The sequence below is a fragment of the Saimiri boliviensis genome, chromosome 16 (genome assembly GCF_048565385.1).
Source record: "Saimiri boliviensis isolate mSaiBol1 chromosome 16, mSaiBol1.pri, whole genome shotgun sequence".
Taxonomy (NCBI): Eukaryota; Metazoa; Chordata; class Mammalia; order Primates; family Cebidae; genus Saimiri; species Saimiri boliviensis.
Window position 1 is genome coordinate 76,879,094 of NC_133464.1, and position 21,465 is coordinate 76,900,558.

The window sequence follows — 21,465 nt, forward strand, 5'->3', positions numbered from 1 at the left end:
CCACTCTCAGGCACTTCCTGAAGCTTATTCAAGCATGTCCATTTTGGGCAGCTATTTGAGTACATGTACCTTAATCTTCAAGATAAAATCTTTATATTCAGATTTTTTTTCTAGTAAGGCCATCAGTGTCTCCAAATAAATATAAAACAGCAGCATTCCCCTCATGAAAAAAGACCTTGTGAGTAAAGAATTAAACTAGTTCAGTAGACTTCACTGAGCACGGTTTCCTTCCATTTTGGCAAAAGTGGCTAGAAGGTTTAAAAGTAAGTTAAATCCTTGTAACAGAAATGACATTTAGGTAAATGTAGAAAAAAGTTAATATTTTTACAAAGAGCAATTCTTGACAGTGCTGAATGATTTAGAAACAAACAATTTCTCTCCAAAATGTTTCCTCAAGTTGGCTGAGGAAACATTTGTTTTATACAAATAAAACATCATTTCAATCTACACTTTTTGTTTCACAGACATATCTGAAAATTAATGAATCTTGTGGTCAAAAAGGCAGAAAACTTTAAAAAGAGACAGAAACAAAGTAAAACATCATGGCTTCTCCATGTAGAGAAGGCTCTAAGATTAAGAACCGCAATTTCGTGTTGCTTTGCAGTGTGGGTACTGAACCTCTCCTTACTTTGAGTTCTGTGAACACAATGGTACAATTCAGCTTGTTGAATTCACTCAAACAAAACAACAGGTGACAGTTACAGAGGAAAGAGACTTTATAGCTAAGATTAGATGCTAAGTTCCTGCTTGGAATAAAAGATAGAAAGATCCCAAAAGACAAAACACTGCTACTGCTTGCTGGGTGCTCATCCACTGTTGGGAGATACGCTAGCGAAGGTTAGCCATAGACCTCCCACACCCACTCAAGTGACTTTATTCACTCAGTCAACATTTAACAGATTATTCACAAGAGCCAATGTGCCCTAAGATGTGCTGAAGAATATAAAAATGAAAAGACGGTTGATTCTTAGCCATGGGACTCAAACAGGCAAAGCATAGTTACACAACGCCATGATTGCTACAGTGGAAGTATGTAGAAAGGGCAGGGGATGCGGAAGTGGAAATGGGTCAGTCAGAGTGACACTTGAACTCATACACAGGAGGAGAGTTTGGTCTAAGTCCAAAAACCTCATGCTTCAGGTTTAATTCATGTAATGCTCATAGAAAATGCTGCAACTGTAGAACACACTGTAGCCTTGTTATATTTTCAGCCACCATACATAACTCTGAATTTAGAAGGAACACATTCTAGCTTGGACACCTTTAGATGGTTAATTTTCTTAAGTTCCAGAAATGTACCCTGCTACCAAAATGTCCTCTCTAGGGAGTCATAAAGTTCAGATCCCCAAATCAAGAAGATGTCACAAAAAAGGTCCAGGATGCTTTGGTTCCTGGTCATACTGTCTTGGCAATGAACAAACATGACAAAGCCATTCACTTACAGAAGGATTTAGACAAGCATTAATTAGGCAAATTACTAATTACAATGGCTACCATTTATTTGAGCAAGTATAATAGTGAATATGCCAAACACTTCATAAATGTCAACTCCTTCATTTGTATGGCTCTAGAGTAGGTATACATAAACATATTTATTTACAGAGATATATATGATGATGTAGCTATGCATATATATATCATACATATATATGACATCTATGATATGTATATATAAAACATATCAGGTAGAGTCTCTTTTTTAGGAATCAGAATTTAAGTAACTTGCTCAAGGTCACATAGCAAGTATGTGGCTGAGGCAAAGCACATGATCATAACAGTCACAAATCACGTAGAACAAAACTCTCGTTTAGTCAAAAGTAAATCAAATGAGCCTGTATCATTTCTTTCTATATTTTGTATTACATAAAAATTAATGAATCTTGTGGTCAAAAAGGCAGAAAATTTTTAAAAGAGACAGAAACAAAGTAAAACATCATGGCTTCTCCATGTAGGGAAGGATCCAAGACTAAGAACTACAATTTTGTGTTGCTTTGCAGTGTGGGTACTGAACCTCTCCTTACATGGAAACACAATGAAGAACTAGGTTTGCATAAAGGACCTTTTATCTTTGTGTCATGTGACCAGTGTTGCATCATTTTCCTCTGCAGCAGGATTCAGTGAAGAGTGTAATTCACTTCCGTTTTCAGCAAGAAAAAATAAAAGCAAATAACCCAAACGAGCTGATACTCCTGGCTGACTCTTCCAGACTGCGTTAACTTTCCAGTTAAAGTGGAGGAGATAGAGGCTTGGATTCAACTTCTGAGCTCACACAACTTTGCCAGTCCCAGTAGCATCAGGCTAGGGTAGATCCTTTGGTGTTAACTTAGCACTATCCACAAAGAACATTCTAACTTTCTGCCTCTTGTGTGGGTCAATAGCAAGAACTTCATGAAAACACTAAGCTGAATAAATCAGCTAAGTTGTCCTCTTTCAATATGAAACATAGACCAATCAGACATAGACTGAAATGGGGAGGGATGTCCTTAGGAACAGTGTCAACAATTTATCTCTATCCTTTTCCCAGAGCCTGAAGAGCATTTTCATTCTCCTGGCCCAAGAAGTGACAGTCTCTTAGTCACTCCCTAAAACAAGGGCCTTGTCTGGCAGAACAATATGATATTTAATGAGCTCATTGGGCCAGTTTGATGGCTGTTGTTTTGTGTATGAGGGACACTTGAGAATTGTTGAGTGGGTCTTCCATCACTGGAGTGTGTACACTTCATGAGTAGTTATATCCTCCGCCTTAGCTCATTTAATATATTAACCAGAGCATTATACTTAGCTTTTGGTCTTAACTTTCAGCAAGCTTTTCCTCAATTTCTATATTATGCCTTGTCAAATCTAGCCTGTTTAAATCTCGCCCGCATAAAAATATAGAGTAGCAGATGTTACTCCTTTTAACTTAAATTGTATTTGTAGTACCACAATAATACTTCCACCTCATCTCTGGCCAATGACTGTGACTAATACTCCAAGGATATCATTGGTATTTGGATCACAGACTTCCAGTCAAAGATTCACTCCATTTCTGCATCCCACAAAACTCTTGAACTTACCAAAACAAATGATTTGGATATATTCATCAATGAAATTAATTCAGATGATGACTCCCAGTTCACAATGATATTTTAATTATTCAGTGTGCTTGCAACCATTGACATACATCAAAAGCATCTGTCATGTAATCCTGCCTATGGGAGCTGATGCACAATTACAAGAGTAAAAAGGTGAAGATCAATGAGCAAAGCTAATGGGAAGGACTTCCAAGAAAGACTGTCCTGGAAAGGCAGTAGCAGCAGACAGGCAGCGAGAAGGAGTTCTGAGAACTCCAAACGGGAGGTGATGCAGGCCTGGAACCAGGCCTTGGCAGAGGTGATGGTGACGAAGATCCAGATGTGGGAGATGTCATTCAAGGAGGGAAAAAAGACAAATTTTAGCAGCAATTTGGAAGAACAACAATGAAAGGTTGAAGAAAAAAATCTAGTTTCTTGCCTAGGACTGACTAATAGCAAAATTCAGCATTACTGACGAGGAATTAAGCCCAGTAAGGGTTCTGGATAAGAAAGATGAAGTCACAGCTTCAGCAGGTTGGTAAGAAAATATCCATTTTGGAGATATCTATCGGCAATATAGGGAAAAAACAGTGAAAATGTAACAGTCACTCTTACATATATACAATTAATATTCTATGGGGTTGATTACTGGTCATATTTTATCGCAATTATTGATTTATATAGATCTTTTTCACTTGACACTCTTAAGGGCAGGAAACTTGGCTCAAGTTCAGTTTAAAATCATCTCAGATGATTATTCTAATTTTGTTTTGTTTTTCAGCCACCAACACCAACTATGTGCAGAGGCTGGAAGCAGCAAGTCTATCAGGGTGGTAAAAGATGCATTTCTCCTATTTCCAGGAAGAAAATCCTTTCCAGAAGTCCCCCCAGCAACTGAGATAGCAGCCAGAAGCTTGCACTAAAGGCCGAGCAAGCAAGGATCTGGCTCTTGCAGATATTTTGGTGGGAAATGAACAGAGGAAAAGTGCGGTGGGAATGGCTCTCACTGGGCTGCCAACAAGAAGAGAGGCTCTACAGACAGAAGAAGTTTGGAATCTGGGCACCATCACTTACTGATTGTGGATGCCTCTTATTTCTTTATTAGCATTTGGTTTTTATTTTACAAAATGGTATTTGCCTCAACAGGATGTGAGGAAGTTTAAATGAGAGAGTGCTTAGCACTGTGGCTGAAGCATGGCAGTCCTTTATGACACTAGCTACTGTTATTTAACCATTGCAAGACCCAGTAGAACTGTAAGTCCAATAAATCTCTTTCTTTTGTAAATTGCCCAGTCTCAGGTATGTCTTTACCAGCAGTGTGGACACAGACTAAAACATACTGTTGTATAGTTTTTTTTTTTTTTTTTTTTTTTTTTTTCGTTAATGGCACTACTGGTTGCCTGTCATTCTTCCTTGGTATAAGAATCTCTGTTTTGTTCAGGTGACAAGTAGAAGTCCCTTGTCTCACAAATGGTGGACCCAGCCCAGTGCTAGGGCCTGAACCATGACTCATCTAAGGCTATTCCATTCAACTTTGCCAGGGTAGGTATGTGACCCAGTTCCTATCAGAAGGAAGCAAGAGGAAGTTTGCTGGGGCCTTTATCAAAATAATTTTGTTAGAAGAAAGCCCTAACCTGGGCCTCCTTCCTTCCTAAGTGAAGCAAAGACATTTGGAACTGAGGTAACCATCCTGTGATTATGTAGTGACCAGTCCAAAGATTGGACGGTCTAGACCATCTCAGAGCTTCTAAGCCCACCTGGAACCTCTCATCTCCAGGCTGTGGGTTGGGCGAGTTAATTAAAAGTTTTTATTCTTTCAGCCCTTATGAGGTTATTCTATCATTTACAGCAAAAGTATTCTAAAATGGCACCTCTTTCAAATAACTAAATGGCAAAAATATCTTCTACGTAATAACCATAACAGTAAACCTACATGTTACTAAATTTTGATTAGTAAGAAGGGATTTAGAAATGAAAGCCACTGATTTCAAAATCCTACATTAATCTTTTATAATTTGTATTTTTTTCTCTCTTCTCTCTCCCTTTCTTTTCCTTTCCTTCCTTCTTCCTTCCCTTCCTCCTTTCTTCCTTCTTTTCATAAAGTGGTTGACTAATTGTAGGTAATATAATTTAAATGTCAATTCCTCTTCCCCTCTAGAAAGTGGTACTAAGAATTGATATGGTTAACAGATAACAAAAGAAAGGAAAAGAAGCTAAGATAAAATGGACTTTCTGATATTTAAAATGTGCTAGAATCTTCATTCTCATTTATAATTTCGATTTTTCTTAAAGCTCAAGCATTTTAAATTGTTAGTTGAGAGAACAAAGTAGTTTACTCTGCCAGATGAAAATGGGCCAGGTTTTTACACACCTTCAAAATTGATCTCTCAATTGGCATGAATTGGATTAGCTTTCCTATAATGATAAGCACTGACGGTTTGTTATAAATGAAACATAAAATCAGCAGGCAAGACACAAAAACTTCTCTGATTTTCCTATTTTCTTGCAGCTGTATTTAATCAAGTAAAACAGAAGGGAGACAGGTTGTCTTGCACCCTCAACCTGGAAGAGAAGCTGACAACAGGCCTCTGGGCCACCACCAAATCATGAGGAAAGTGTAACAAAATACACAGTGCATGACCCTCAAAACTCCCTAAGGAAGCTGAATTTCTCATTAGGAAAGCAGAAGATTGGCCGGGCGCAATGGCTAACACCTGTAATCCCTTGAGGTCAGAAGTTTAAGACCAGCCTGACCAACATGGTGAAACCCCATCTCTACTAAATATAAAAAAATTAGCAGGGCATGGTGGTGGGCACCTGTAATCCCAGCTACTTGGGAGACTGAGGCATGGCAATTGCTTGAACCCGGGAAGCAGGGGTTGCAGTCAGCCGAGATCACACCACTGCACTCCAGCCTGGGCAACAGAGCAAGACTCTGTATCAAAATAAAAAGCAGATTAATTTTAGGGGTGTTAGAACAAGTGATACTATAGCTAAGTCCATGTCGTCATTCAATTGCAAGGCCTCATTTTTAGAGGAGATTTGTTAAACATGCAGTGTTCAGAAACTAAAAGTTGAAAAGCAGACTTAAGAAAAAACCAAAACTTCAATTTGTCTTTTAATTGGTGCTCTTACTTGTAAACATTAAGTTGTAAACTTACTGGTTACAGTCTGCTATGTTCATAGGCAATCTGTTCACCTAGAGCAACTTTCTGTTTTAAAATTCTTCAATGCTGTCATAGACCTTAAGCTGTAGGCATTAAGTAAAGGTGAACCAAACGATGCTTCAGACAGATTTTCTAATAGCCTCTTGCATTCTTATGACCTTTCTTATTTCAACATGGTTCAAGTGAAACATGATACCTACTGAAACCTAGGAGAGTATCCTTTAGCTGTATCATCATATATTTTAAAACCTTCAGAATGCTAGCAATTTCCATAAACACCATATCTCACTTTGTAGAAAAAAAAAATGCCTGTCTCCAGACCGGAATACTAACGCTTCAGATTGGAGACAACCCTGTTCAGATTTACTAAGTTAGATATACAGTGACTTTACTGCAAAAAGTAACAACAGAGAGAACCTGATAGGCTGTGTAGTGTGACAACTTTTTCTTATTCAGAATACTGAAAAGCAAGCTAGTCCAAGAAGCCGAGCAGCCTTAGAAAGTTAGGCTTGAGATCCAGCCTCTAGTTATCAGTCAAGTTCAATAATGTACAACGCAACCTCTTTCACTCTGGCTTTAATGGTGCAGGAGAAATAACTGATGAATATCATGATGTTTCCCGAAACCTCATTTTTCAGTGGAAGTATTCAAAGCCCTTCACATTAATCAGTGACAGACAAGTGTCAGCTTTGTTCCTTTCATATAAGAAAATGAGAGAATGAGACAGCCAAGGTCACACACAGAAAAATGACAGAAAAACAGAGAAGAAAAACTCAATCTTGTATTTGTACAGTTGAAACATTTTATTGATTTGACTTACAAAATAAACCATTTTATTGATTGGCCAAATCTCTCCTGCATAATCATAACATTCCAATGGAATTTTACCAAAGTATTGCCCTAGTTAATCTAATACCCTATTCTTTTCATGGCTGCCAAAATACATATTTACCTATTTAAGGCTAAGCTCAAAGAAGTTGGCCTAGTGTTTCCTAAGCACAGGAAAAAATTTTAATGTAAATTTAATTGTATATTTCCATAATGTTGTGCTTGCGGCACTGGCTGAGAAATCCAGGAATTTCAAAGCTGTCTTCCACTGCTAAACTATTTTGCACTTTGCAATTGATTAAGAACAGCAGAAGCAGTCAGAGTTGTATATCAAATTAGAGTTGGTAAAAGCACTTAATGTAGATTTGAATGCCTTCTCAAAAAAGATTTCAACTCCCTTAAATTGACATGACAACAAATTCTTACAGCAGCAAAAAAAGTATTAGCTGAAATGTTATGGCTTTGGCTTAAATTTCCATCTGCAGCTCATCAAATGACTAAACAGTAGAAAGGAATTAAACCAAATCAGACTCATTATAGAGTCTGATATGCTGGCAGAATATAAACTTTCACTGCTTAGCATCTGGAGTTTTGGGTGACTAACATTTAAATGCCTGTGGTTGTATGTTCTGTGAAAAATAGAAAAGTGTAAGAATATAGGTGAGATATCTGATCATTAAATTTAACTTACGGAAATATACAATTCATTTTCTCTCTCTCTCTCTCTCTCTCACACACACACACACACACACACACACACACACAGGGAAGGCAGGGAGAGAGAGACAGAGATAGGCCAGGAGAGAGAGAGAGAGAGGGAGAGAGGGAGAGAGGGAGAGAGGGAGAGAGAGAGATAGAGAGAGAGAGAGAGAGACAGACAGACAGACAGACAGACAGACAGAGAGACAGACAGACATAGGCCTTCTTTTTAATCTTCCAAGTATTCTGAAGAGTGAGAGAACCACTTAGAATGAAAGACACATGGCTTTAAATCTGTCCCATGTGCAAAATTCTGATAAACACAGCAACTCCTCTTCACATTTTTCTAATGTAAGGAATGCCTGCCTGAAAAGCTTGCTGCCCCATATTCTGAAATCTGGTCAAGTGTTCCAGGGTAAATAGCTTACATTTCCTCTTCTCCTTCAGCCATTTGCTAGAAGAAATATTTGAAAATGTTCTTACAGACCACTGCCTGGTTCTCTGATGTAGTGAAAGTACAAATCCATAAAGTTAAAGTCAACAGAATCTATCAAACACATTCTCCCACAATAAAATTCTCTAGAGCCTATTCTGTCTCTGAAACATTATTGGATACCTCTCCCTAGGATCCTTTAAGTCCTGAAAACTTCTGCATTAATGCACCCAAATTCTGAATCTAACATGGAAGGAAGGGAAGCTCTAAGAGCCTGGATGAAGGATCCAGGTGGGATGCATTAATGAAGCTCCCCCTAAAAAAGTGTGTGTTGTGCTCAGTTGATGCTCAGTAAACAGATATTAAATAGTGCTTGCCTTGCTTCTCTGACACTGTTGCATGTTGAAGCAATAATCAAGAAAAATTAAAGCTTAGGTAGTAAGATTTGCAGTATAATCCAGCATTGAAAGGTAAGTAAAGATGTTCTTACGGAAAAGCCTATTCCCATTGTTCTTCCAAGCCTGGAAGATGCAACCTTTTTCAGTTCAAGAAAGAGAAAGCATTATCTTGTTCACATAGCTGGCAGTTCTGTGACAGAGCAATGTTAAAAGGAATATGATGAATGGGATCTAGCAAATGAAAGACATTAGTATTAGTATGAAAAAAAATGAGGTTGTGTATTATCTTGTTCCACAAATGCCATTCACGTTTCCAGGAAGTAAGTGGTTGTTTGCTAAATCGTCTGCACTGGAGTCATGTGCAAATGGTGGATGGTTCCCAGAAGGCATCACATTATGAAAAATTATAAATGTTTAAATGTTTTTTAAAAAGGACTAACAGAAATTCTAGGGTACAAATAAATCTAGAAAATCATAATATATGTTTTTGGACAGACTTACCTCTGTATTTCTTCAGTGATAAATACCAAGCTATATTGCATTTTTTTAAAAAGTTCTATTTGAAGGTAAATACCATGGACAATATCATTATTTGTTCATTTAAATCTGATCTGTAACCTCTCAAAATATACCTACATGATGCCATGTGAGTATCTTCTGCCACATAAACTGAAGTTAGAAAGAATTAAGTCTTATTCTAAACCAAGAGGATTTAAGAAGAAGCTAGCTAATTAATAATTAGTGCATCTCACTCATCAAATGAGGTAATGTGCTTGAAGGTGCTGGGCAAACTACAAAGTACTAAATAAATGTAAGGTTTAGTATCAGTAACAGAACCTGCACAAAAAGTTTACATCTGTGTCTATCAGTCTATAGAACAGCCCCTAACACAGTAAAATGCCATTTCTCATTAGCTCAAACTCACATCTGAGACCAGTTCACTATTAATATCACATAAGACTCAGAAATATGGACGTTACTAATAAGACGATTAGGACATATGTAACCTATTTGACTCCTTAAACTGTACCCACAAGTAAACTACTGAGACATGGGTATTAAAATGTTTTAAAACAGTTGTCTTTTATAGGAGAATCTTTGCATGTTATATCAGTTGAAACCTCTAAATATTGGCAACTTTCTCAAATGTCTGAGCTGTTCTCAGATTGTAAAATTATCCAGGTCATCTCTTCTTGCCTACTGCTGTTTGCTTTTCTATTTCAATTATTGTTGGCAACTTTATCAAGCAGCATGCAAAAGCAGGCAAAGAAGTCAAAACTGATCTTTGTGCTGCCAGTCCTGTACATGATTTTATAGTGGAGCAGGCCAAAGCTATTAGGTAAATGAGATACCTGAATTATAGATAGATTTCCATTATCCCTGAAAATATTCTCCCTGATCTCACTGCTAAAGGTAATTAGTGAGTTTGCTACTATTTCCTAAACAGAAAAACAATACATCAGAGAAACCTCAGCAAAGCAAGTGAACTACCATTCTAAAAGAAGTAAACATCACTCATACTTTTTTATTTACTGTATTTACTTTTGAAACTAAATAAAATCTATATAAAATACTCCTAACAGAAGAAATGTGTCTTTTTACTATAATCCTATTTTGTGAATGTCTGTATACATTTAATCAAATAATCATAGGGCACAGAACTATGTATTATTTGCAATAATGATGGAAAAGACTTGTGAATACTTAAGGTCTTTCAAACAGGCCTCCACTGAGGGGATGGTGCTCTCCAGCACATGTGTGTTAAGTAACTGAGAGAAACAGAGAGACAAAGAGCAGGGAGGGAAGGAGAGAGGGTGGAGAAGGCTAAGAACAGGCAGAGACATCAGCCAACAAAAATAAAAATGAAAATACCTATAAAGTACTGAGTTCCTCACAGTGTTCTTTATCCTTTGGTCCTTTGAGTAATTAAAACAAACAATACAATTATCAGCTGGACTGGGGGAGGGGTTTATGGAGCATACTACTGTCCTGGCTTTGAGCAAATCACTATCTCAAGTCCCCCGACCCTTTTTTTTTTTCATCAAAAGTGTGCATGATACTTAAACTCACAAGGTTATTGGAAAGAGTGAAGATGTAAACTGAGTAGTCATATGGCCTCCTCTGCTGAGGACGGTCCCAGTTTACACCCAGTGTCTCAGCATAATTATTAACTTCCACTCTCAGAAATGTCACAGTTTGGAAAAACAATTTTGTGGTTGTCCTCTATAGAAATCATGGAGCATAGTATTTGATACAGTGGCAGTTATTGCTATTCAAGAATTGTTCATGCATTTGAGTGGGAAAAAAACAACAACCCTCTGATTTGTCTTAATCATAAGCCCAGGGATAGATCCTTTCTATTTAGAGAGCATGCATGTTGATTTGGGGTTTTATTTCTCCTTAGAGCTGTAAACTACTTTGGCAGAAGTGACCCCGTGGCTTTAGAGAGGGTGTGGACCATCAAATATCTAATGAGGTACAGGGACACTGGAGTAAGTCTCCTTCTAATTGCCTGGAGCAGTGCTGGGTACTTCCTCTATTTAAATAATACAAGTAAATATGGCTGCACTTGATCTGTACCCCTTTGCTCGATTTAGACAACTCAGTTAACCTTCTTAGTTTTCCACTTCTTTCAACCAAGTCGATAAAGAGATTAAAACTAAAATTAATTTTGAGATTTTCTTAAGCCTTTCTCATAGTGTCCTTGAGGTATACTTGCAACGTAAATAGGCATCAATAAACACTGCTCTCTAAAGAATCTGAGATGTTTTCCATCCTCACTTGCACATGACTCTTCTCTTTGGCCCCAGAGCTAAGCCCATACTAACCAGCATTTCCATGTTGAACAGCTCCTGTCCTTATCACTACTACTTAACTCACACAACATACCTGGAAAATGCTGTATCTGATGCTCCTAACTGATGCAAGATTTTCTAGAGCAACATTAGACATTTCACAATGCACACCAACCATTTCCTACAGCAAAGCGATTGTTCAGTTCCCCAGAGCAGTTCCTTTGTCAATGGAATTCTAAATATGTGAGTTAATGGGCATTCAAAAAAGTTTCCCTCAATGGTGTAGCAATATTTGCCAAGTGTTACAGGAAGGATTCACACTGCCCTGGAAAGAACAAGGTGTCAAACAGATTCTGAATGTACCTTCATTCATGGTGCCCTGTGTGATCACCAGGCATCCTGGGGTGGACAGAGCCACAAGCCCTGTCGAGCTTTCAGACTGGTGTGGGGGCTCACATCAGCTCTGTGAAGTAGTATAAAGCAAGCTCTTCTTTACTGGGGAACAGCTTGAACTATCCACTCTAAACTTGTTCTATAGCAAACCTGAGGCCAAGGTGACTTTCTGTCACCAAGAAAATTCCCAGACCAACTCCTGTGCTGCTAGAAGGTGTGCACTTAGGATAAGTAAGGATAGTCTAATAGTAAGTGAGATGGAAAGTTAAAGTAGCTGAGGGGTAAAGTTAAAAAGGAAATCTGGGGCAGGGTGCAGTTGCTCATGCCTATAATCCCAGCACTTTGGGAAGCCAAGGCAGGTGGATGATGAGGTCAAGAGATAGGGACCATCCTGGCCAAAATGGTGAAACCTTGTCTCTACTAAAAATACAAAAAAAATTAGCTGGGTGTGGTGGCACGCACCTGCAGTCCCAACTACTTGGGAGGCTGAGGCAGCAGAATCGCTTGAACCCAGGAGGCAGAGGTTGCAGTGAATCAAGATTGCACCACTGCAGTCCAGCCTGGCGACACAGTGAGACTCTGTCTCAAAAAAAAAAAAAAAAAAAAAGTAAATCTGGGAGAAAAAAAAAGCCCAAAATAAGCAACTATTTTTGACATTTATTCATGCAGTTCTCTTCTCTAGAGTGTAGCAAGTGTTTACCACTCATCGAATAATCCACTGAGCATGCCAAGGCTAAGGGAAGACATGGTCTACATCTGATTTGAAGTGGATTTAGAAGGGAGGAGAGCATTAGAATACGTGCATGTTATTTTAATGTTTATTGGGCATTTACAATGTGCTAGGTGTTGCACTAAGAGCTTTACATCTTAAAACCTCATTTACTCCTGTGGGGTGTCCATTATTTTGCCTACATTTTAAAGGTGAGGAAACTGAGAGAGTGATTACTTAACTGTCCGAAGCCATGCAAGCGCAGGGGCAAGAGATATGAACCAAGCCCTACAACTTCTGCATTCTAAGTAAGCATGGCCTTATTAGGAGACTGATGGGTGTACAGGCAGGAATCTGGGAGCAAATGGGTTAAACACAGAGGAGAGTGAGTAGATGAAGCTTGGTTGGTTGGAGCAGAAAAGCATGAGACAGGATGAACGAGGAGTTCAAAGAGGGTCTTGAGTGGCTACCACTGACACTCAGAGGCAAAGGGAGCTGGGTAGGAGCCTTGGAGTGTTAGGACACCACTGGAGCATTCCAGGTTAAACTGAGAGGGGCATGTGGAGGCTGTAGCCATGATCACCAAGGGGCTGCAGCTGTGAGAACCACTAGACATCTGGGGAAGGGCTGGATAACAGTAGGGAAGAGCAACAGGACAGGCATCCTAGGGGATAGGAAAGCCTCCACAATCAGATCTACATAGGACATTATTTCCAGACATCAAGGCCATTTTAGTTTCCACCTCCATTCAAACGAAAGGGCAGCCTGACAGAGTGGATGTGCCAGTGAAGAAGAAAATACCAACATGAACTTCGAATGAAAGCTAGTACATCTCACTAGCCACTGACTGATCTATTTATTGGCTTGTGAATTCTTTGGAGTGGACTAATAGATACATAAAATTACATTTTCCCCACAATGTGTCATTTAAAAAAAAATGGAAACCTTTACCTGCAAATGGTTATGGAATCACCTTTCTTCTCTCCAACACCTTGCAAAACAGCTAGCCATAGTTACAGAGTTTGTTTTATTGCTTTTTAATTGCTGCGCTTTTGTAAATAAGCACCAGCATATAATTAAGAGGCTGAGTCTCCATTCTGGTATGTGGGCGGACATCCTCATCTCTCAAACTTGTGAGGCCAGGCTTGCGCGTGCAGGTGTGTGCAGGTGCAATTAGCTGCTTGGCCTGTGGTGCATCCATCCTCTCAGCCAAGGTTACACTGAGTATGTTGAGCCTTAGGGCGTCTGTTTTCTACTCTGTCTTCTACACAAATTCCTTTCTCTCTTTGCTCCTCCAAATAAGTAAAACTTAGCAATGAGAACTATGCTAGGTTGTAGGCAGGTTAGTGTTGTAACAAGCTTAAAGAAGATAAACAAAGTATATTTCCTCTTCCTCTTTCAAGAAAGGACTGAAAAACATTCTCCCTCTCAAAGGGATGCTGGAAAACCACCAACTTCACTCCTCTGCAATAAAGAAATTAATACAGCAGGCAGGGACTGTGTCTTATTCACCTTGTGTAGCCCCACAGCTGGCACATAGTAGGTTTTCAATAAATTATTTGCTGAATGAATTGGAATAATTCAAAATTGTATCACAGATACTCTCAAAGTAGAAATGAACAGTCATTTTAAATCATCTCCTGATGTGTGTATGTGGGGAGAGGAGTTTGGGAAGGGTGGATGGAGAGAATAGATACTTTGTCTAAAGTCATTTGAAAATAGACAAGGGGAGAGAGATTTTTAAAAGAAATCCTATTGGCCTCGGCATTGTCATAACATAATTTTCTATTTAATGAGGGAATGACAAAGATTGATGGAAGAAAATAGTCTGGCCTTGGAATACTTAAATACGTTTAAAAACCACATACTGATGTAAAACTCACAAGTGAGCTTCTTCAGTTATTGGAAAACTGCTGCATAAAGAACACTGTACATCAAATTCCTTTCATTAATCAAAGAGCAGATAGACAAAGGAAGATTCACCCTTGAGTGTAAAGTAGTATACAAATAATGAATCCAAGTTAAATGATTTATGGCTATGACAAAAAATGCTGTTTGGGCAACAGTATTACTCCCAAATGGCTTCCCACTTGTAGAAAAACAGCTTCAGACAAGTCCCATAGTGTATACAGTGGTGCAAAATGACCTGGAAAAAATGGTTTCTATGGATATCATTCAGAGATGCACATCCCTGAATACCTTAAGGCTGAAGGTACTTTAGCTCCTTTCCCCAAAGCAATTATACAGCACAGGTTCTCCCGCTCATGTTTTGTTTACATAAGGACAATCTTGGCCACAGGTCATTTGTATAGAAGACAATCACCAGCTCTTTGAGCACAGGTACGTTAATCAGTATGCACATAATATAATATTAAAATTTTCATGGGAAAAAATTTTATTTAAAACAATAAAGGATCAGTAATAACTGCTGGTCTTTTATCCAAAGCAAGTACAAAGGCTGTTAGTGAAACAGAGAAGACTTTGTTTTTAAACTGTTCGGAAAATACAAGGCATCACTGATCACCTGAAGGCCTCATTTTTAATTTGATTCCAGATCCACGACAGCTTAGAGGTTGTCTTTTTGAAATAGTATATTGCTAAAATCCTTATGTAGGTCAGAAATGGAACTTCAGAACCATCATATTCTCCTATCCTAATAAATAATTAGGGTCAAAACCTCACTTGTCTACGTTTCAAAAAAGCACATTATTTGGACCATAGTAAACATCAGGATTTTAAAAAATTCAAATATTAAATGGCATTCAGAACATCATCCACATGGACGAGGGAGAGATCAAATTTGCAGATGCCTCTATATCAAAAAGGATGTCTTAGGTTTTGGACTATTAAGTACTTTTCCTTCTTCAGACAATACCCTAAAAAAACAATTACAAAGTACTCTAAAACCCTGCCACACCCCTTTGATTAAATCACACTTCACAAAATATTTAGAGAAAGCCTGAACAAATAAAATAAACATCAAGGCAGGAAATGCAGCCAGGAATGCCTGATCCTGAGCTCCCCCAGAGTCTGAAGGGCCGCCTCACTTGAAAATTTAATCAAACACAATCTACTGTAATTCCATTGCAGCCTTTGCACTTAAGGAAAGCTAGTTCAGTCTCTGACATTTTGATTTTCACATCAGATGGAAGTAAAAAAAAAAGGAAAGGAAAAGAAAAAAAGAAAAACTTCCACGGCTCACAAACATATGCGTCCAGTTGAGATTTTCTTTCTCCAGCCTTATGCAACATTCAGCAAACTAACAAACAAAAAGGTTATTTTCTATTACTCACTATTACTCCAGGATTTCAGTAAATACTTGATACTGATCTCAAAGAAGCCCGAATCCTGCTGGCTGGCCATGTCTGCGGCATACAAAGAGGCTCGGAAGACGGGCAGCGGCCGGGAGCAGGTACCGGGCGTGATGCGCCTGTCACAGGTTGTGATGTCAGCGCGGGGTCAGGCGCCGAGAGGCAGCTCTGCGGATCCACCTCCGGCTCCGGCCGGGAGTCCTCATGTAAAGGACACGGAGGAGCGGGGAGAGATGCTCGGCCGCTCCTCCTCCTCCGGGTCCAGGACTTGCTTCTTATTTGCTGGGCGCTGATCTCCCTGTAGCCCTCGGAGGCGGCGGCTGCGCTGCTTTCATTTCGGGGCTGTCATCACCAGAAACGCCTACGGCCAGCCGCCCACCAGCTCGGCTCCAGCCAGGTACGCAACCGAGGAAGACCCCACCTGCACTGGGATCGGCCTTCTCCTGGGAGGGAGGGTTTCTGGGCCGGCCTCCCTGACGCGGTGCCGGCAGCCTCTGGCCCACACGGCGGCCGCGGGCTGAGGGATGGGCCCGGAGCGCCGCCCCCTGCCCCTGCCCCTGCCCCTGCCCCTGCCAGCTGTCTCAACCTGAGCCGCGGCTCAGCCTCCGCCTTGGCTGCAGGAGGAATTTCCCAGCTTCTGCGGATCCTCTCTGCTTCAGCAAGGCTTCCCGTGAGCGGCCCGGGTATGCTCTAGCTGCTGCTTCCCCTTGTGTCTGTCCCTGAAATAAACACAACTGCAGCACGCTGCGGTAAGCAAAGCTGCAGCCCTGCATCTGGTTGCAGCGACGTTTCGAAAAACCCCATCCGTCAGCCTCGTTGCAGTAAGGAGCCTCAACAAGAGGACGCTTGTCTGGGCTTTTTCTTCCGTGCCGTTCACACGCACAGTGGAATCTGCATTTTGTGCTTTTCCCTCCCAGAAATGCAGTCTTTTTTTAAGGGGCCCCAGAGCCCGAACGTGTGCACTCTAAGGGAACAGTACAAACTGCTTAGTTGGCTTGGTTTTGTAATGTCACACACTCCACAATGAGTTTCTCAAACCTCTCAGCTCTAAGACTCACCAAGCCCAGTGAAGCTTATTTTATTTGTATGAAACGGATAAGAAGCAAAAGCATTAGATTTCTTGCTGTACAATAGCGTTTGATTTCATGAATTCTTGATATCACGTTTCCTGATTTTGGTTAGCTTTGTTTCACAGTATCATTTAGCTTCACCAGGGGATTAAATGAGACCATTGTATTTTAATAATGACAGGTTATGTTGGAGCAGGTAGGATTTGGTCAACTATTTCATAAACCACAGGATCCTTCCCAAGCCCCAGTACATTCATGATTAATGTTTTCCAAAAAACAAAACAAATAAAAGTAATAAACCATGTTAATAAGTATTTAACATAGCAAATGTTGGGTAAACTCCCCAAATCGACACACAAACAGGACTTTCTAGATTAACAGTTCATTTTAGAAATGGAAGGGAAAGACTACAATGTACTTTTATTTCTAAGAAAAAGAATTTTAAAAAGTCATCACTAGGCGGCCGGGCGCGGTGGCTCAAGCCTGTAATCCCAGCACTTTGGGAGGCCGAGGCGGGTGGATCACGAGGTCGAGAGATCGAGACCAACCTGATCAACATGGTGAAACCCCGTCTCTACTAAAAATACAAAAAATTAGCTGGGCATGGTGGTGCGTGCCTATAATCCCAGCTACTCAGGAGGCTGAGGCAGGAGAATTGCCTGAACCCAGGAGGTGAGCCGAGATCGTACCATTGCACTCCAGCCTGGGTAACAAAAGCGAAACTCCGTCTCAAAAAAAAAAAAAAAAAAAAGTCATCACTAAATAAAACTTTTAGAACTATGTCCTGAAAGGCCCTAAGATACTTTATCAATATAATGAGCTTTTCAAACTCATAACAGTTATTCAAATGGCAAGAACTCAACCACTCAGATTTCCAACTCCACTTATAAATTTTATTCTGATGAAATCTCTCATCAGACTGACTTCCTTTTAATTCATGTGCATATTAAGGTTGATGCACTGATTTTCTTTTATCACTTGTACTTTGAATGTGTGAATTCTAGGTAAAACAGGCCCCAAAGGTTTTACCTTGAAACAGTTATTATATCTGAAAATAAACTTCCTACCTATACCCATCTGATCTGGTGCTTCCCCAAAACTCAGATGGCAATGAATGAACAGGTAAGCTGCACAGTGCCCTGGAATTAACGATGGCAGGGACTCTCAAGGCAGGGCCCCATGTTCGCCCTTGGCACCAGCCCTTACCAGCTTTGAGCCCTAAAGTAAGCTATTAACTTTGTGAAGCCTTTGCTTCCTCATCTGTAAAATGGGGTTGTGCCTACTTCCTACAGTTGTTGAACACAATAAATAACATTATGTATGAAAAGGGCTCAGCATAGTATCTTGCACATAGTTAACACTTCATGAAATTTTAGCTACATTGGTTTTTGTTGTTGGTTTTTTGTTGTTGTTGTTGTTTTGTTTTGAGACAGTCTTACTCTGTCACCCAGGTTGGAATGCAGTGACGTGATCCCAGCTCACTACAACCTCTGCTTTCCAGATTCAAACGATTCTCCTGCCTATGCTGCCTGAGTAGCCAGGACTACAGATGTATGTCACCACGCCTGGCTAATTTTTGTATTTTTAGTAAAGACAGAGTTTCACCATGTTGACCAGGCTGGTCTTGAACTCCTGACCGCAGGTGATCCACCTGCCTTGGCCTGCCAAAGTGCTGAGATTACAGACATGAGCCACCATGCCAGGCCTATTCATGAATCCTTAGTGACTCTAGACTTTTTTTAAAAAGTTAAATATTATTTTTTTTAACTATGTAGTTTAAAAGATACATTACTATTGAACACCAGTGGTAGCTCTTTGGGGAGAGCAAGTTGGAGACATTTAAAATCAGTTGCAGTAAGCAAACGTGCTATTCTATATTGTTACTCAAATATATATAGATTCTCTCTGTTGACTTTATTTAAAAATTTTTTAACTGGCTTTTAAAAGTTTTCAATACTTCATTATGTAAGTTTTTGGTACTTAACTACTATAAACATACTAACTTGCTGAGAATGCCACTCGCATATATTTCAAAGGAAACTATCATAAAAATGTAAATGCTATTTATAAAATGATGTTTTCAATGGCAGCTAGCTTTCCCTGTGAAAAGTAAATCAGCAACTAAGAGCTCAGTTTCTTTCTCTTAGAACCTGAAATCTTGTCCAGTGTATGATTTTTTTTTTCATTTGAGTACCTTTAAAGAGGGCATATATTGTAAAAGAACAGAAAAGGGCTTTTGTTTTGTTGAAAGGCCTGCAAATCAAATAGAATGACACCTGCTGCAAGCTGAGTTGAAACATTTATCCTTTTGTCTCTTCTCTCTGGGGGGCTTAAAAAAAGTAGTCAGAAGAGGCACCTGAACAGAGGTACTTTAAAATACAACAGTAAAATACGAATTTGTTACTGGCTTGGTAGTGACTTCCGTTATGATTTAAGAGGACCTAAAGCTATCTCAGCTTTCATACCTGTAAAAATGAGAGATCTTTCCTTAAAAATCTTAGGAGAACATACAATGAATCTTCAAGCACAGAATTAGGCATATATGTTGGGGGCTGAATGAAAGATAACAGTAATACAGGAAAAGTGGAAGGCCTCAGGAAATGGTATCAAAGAGTGGGAAAAGATCAGAAAGTGGCCTGACATAAGTGATGACACTAAATGATACCATCTACATTTGTTGAATATAAATATTGTACTAAAAATACATATATTTTTATTATATTTAATCCTTACCTCAAACCTATGAAGTACTATTATTAGCTCTATTTTACAGATGAGAAAATTGAGGCTTAAGGAGGCATAAAACAAAGTCATATAGCTGGTAGAATTTAGGTCTATTTTAGACTCTAAGTCATTTATCATAACTTGTTATTACTATTTTTTTAAATCTCAAGCAAGGTGAGAATCATGGTTACTAAGTGCCTTAGAGAAAGTTCAGGAAAAGGCTGGGCATGGTGGCTCACACTTGTAATCCCAGCACTTTGGAAGGCTAAGGCACGTGGATCACTTGAGGTCAGGAGTTCAAGACCAGCCTAGCAACATGGTGAAACCCCGTCTCTACTAAAAATACAAAAATTAGACAGGTGTGGTGGTGCAGGCCTGTAATCCCGGCTACTCGGGAAGCTGAGGCAGGACTCTTTTGAACCTGGGAGGGAGAGGTTGCAGTGAGCCTAGATTACGCCACTGCACTCCAGCCTGGGTGACAGAGCAAGACTCCATCTCAAAAAAAAAAAAAAAAAAAAAAAAAAAAAAAGTTCAGGAAGAGATGCTAAGGTACTCCTTAACACAAAAGAGGTGCTTCAGGTCCCACTGTCTCTCCCAGCCTACTCACTGCCTTCCTGCCCAAGCTTTAGCCTGGGTGAGGTGTTTCCTGGGGGCTGTAGCTCAATTCCAAGGAACTGAGAGAAGAATGCCTTTATTTTTCACATTAATGTGATTCTTTATACAGGCTGTGGTCTCTACAAGCATGCCTGATGGAAATCTAGTCTGAACTCTACTCTCCAATTTGGCAGCTACAGCGGTGGCAATGGGCTGCTTCTACCCTGGCATGGGTCGGCATTAGCCCAGGACTCAATCCAGAGGAAGGGGTGCTTATTTTTTGATCAAGGATACCACATGGGCTAGCAGTAGTTCTGGGTGGTCAGTGGGAAGGAGGTGGTCAGAAGGAGTGACCCATTGGTCACCTATGTACCTCTGTCCTAGCAAGCCATGTGGCAGAGTGGGATGAGGGTGGTAAAAGAAACAGGGATTTTATCTCACAATCTATGGCATTTACTCTCCTCCTGCCTTGATCCTTATTATCACCGTCTGTCCTGTCTCTCCCTGCAGAAGACTTATGTCTTACTCAGCTTTATGTTCCCTCCAGCTCCTAGCATACAGTAAGTCCTCATGCAATAAACATATGCTGAGTGTTAAGTGAATCAGCAAGCTTGTGATGCCTGTCTATTGTTACCTGCTGCCTGTGGAAAAAAAATATGTAAGAAATGCATTATTTTTATTATAATTCATACTTAATTTACTCTTTTTAAAAAACCATTTTGGACAATTTTTTGAGGCTAAATTGTGTGGCATTCAAAGAAAGTGAAAACAAAGCCTTGCCAACAGTCTGAATGCATGCTAACATCAAGAATCGTTACCTAATGATTTTAAAGCATCTGACTGAGTTTATTGGGTTAGGATTGGAATCCAACCCCTTTCCTTGTGGACGGATGCATGTGGGTACAAACGTGTAATTACTGTCACAGAGTGACATGTACATTCATGAACAGAATGTATTGGACATAAATGTTTCACTAGCATCCTGAAGAAACAAAGGAAAATCACTTAATGCAAGAAAATAATTGCTTTATCAATTTTTGATCAGCATTTCAACTTCCAAAAAGGCATGAAATATATTGTATTTCCACTATTATACATTTTATCTTAAGAACAGTTCCAAATCAAATTAAGCATCCCCTGAATTGAGATAGAAAGACAGCAGTTATAATCTATGGTGGCAAGTATGGAAGAAGAGTTGTTTTTCTTTAAACAGTAGAATAAGAGGCCTTTTAGAGATAATCTAAAGGACAGAGTGTTGAGATAAATGACAAACTTCTCTTTTTTTTTTTTT

The 21,465-nt window shown here is 39.5% G+C and overlaps 1 protein-coding gene across 6 annotated transcripts in view; it reads right to left on the minus strand.

The window, feature by feature from the left end:
- Positions 1-21,465, minus strand: part of FRY (FRY microtubule binding protein) — a 450,912-nt gene that overhangs the window by 254,413 nt on the left and 175,034 nt on the right. For 2 of the 6 annotated variants that reach the window (XM_003919702.4, XM_074387878.1), the window contains exon 1: positions 15,769-16,250. The exons of the other annotated variants lie outside the window; for them this stretch is intronic. In XM_003919702.4, coding sequence (XP_003919751.1) covers positions 15,769-15,838 — 70 coding nt within the window. In that variant the 5' untranslated portion in view covers positions 15,839-16,250. Of the gene's footprint in view, positions 1-15,768; positions 16,251-21,465 lie in introns of those variants that run through there. 6 annotated transcript variants of the gene reach the window in all.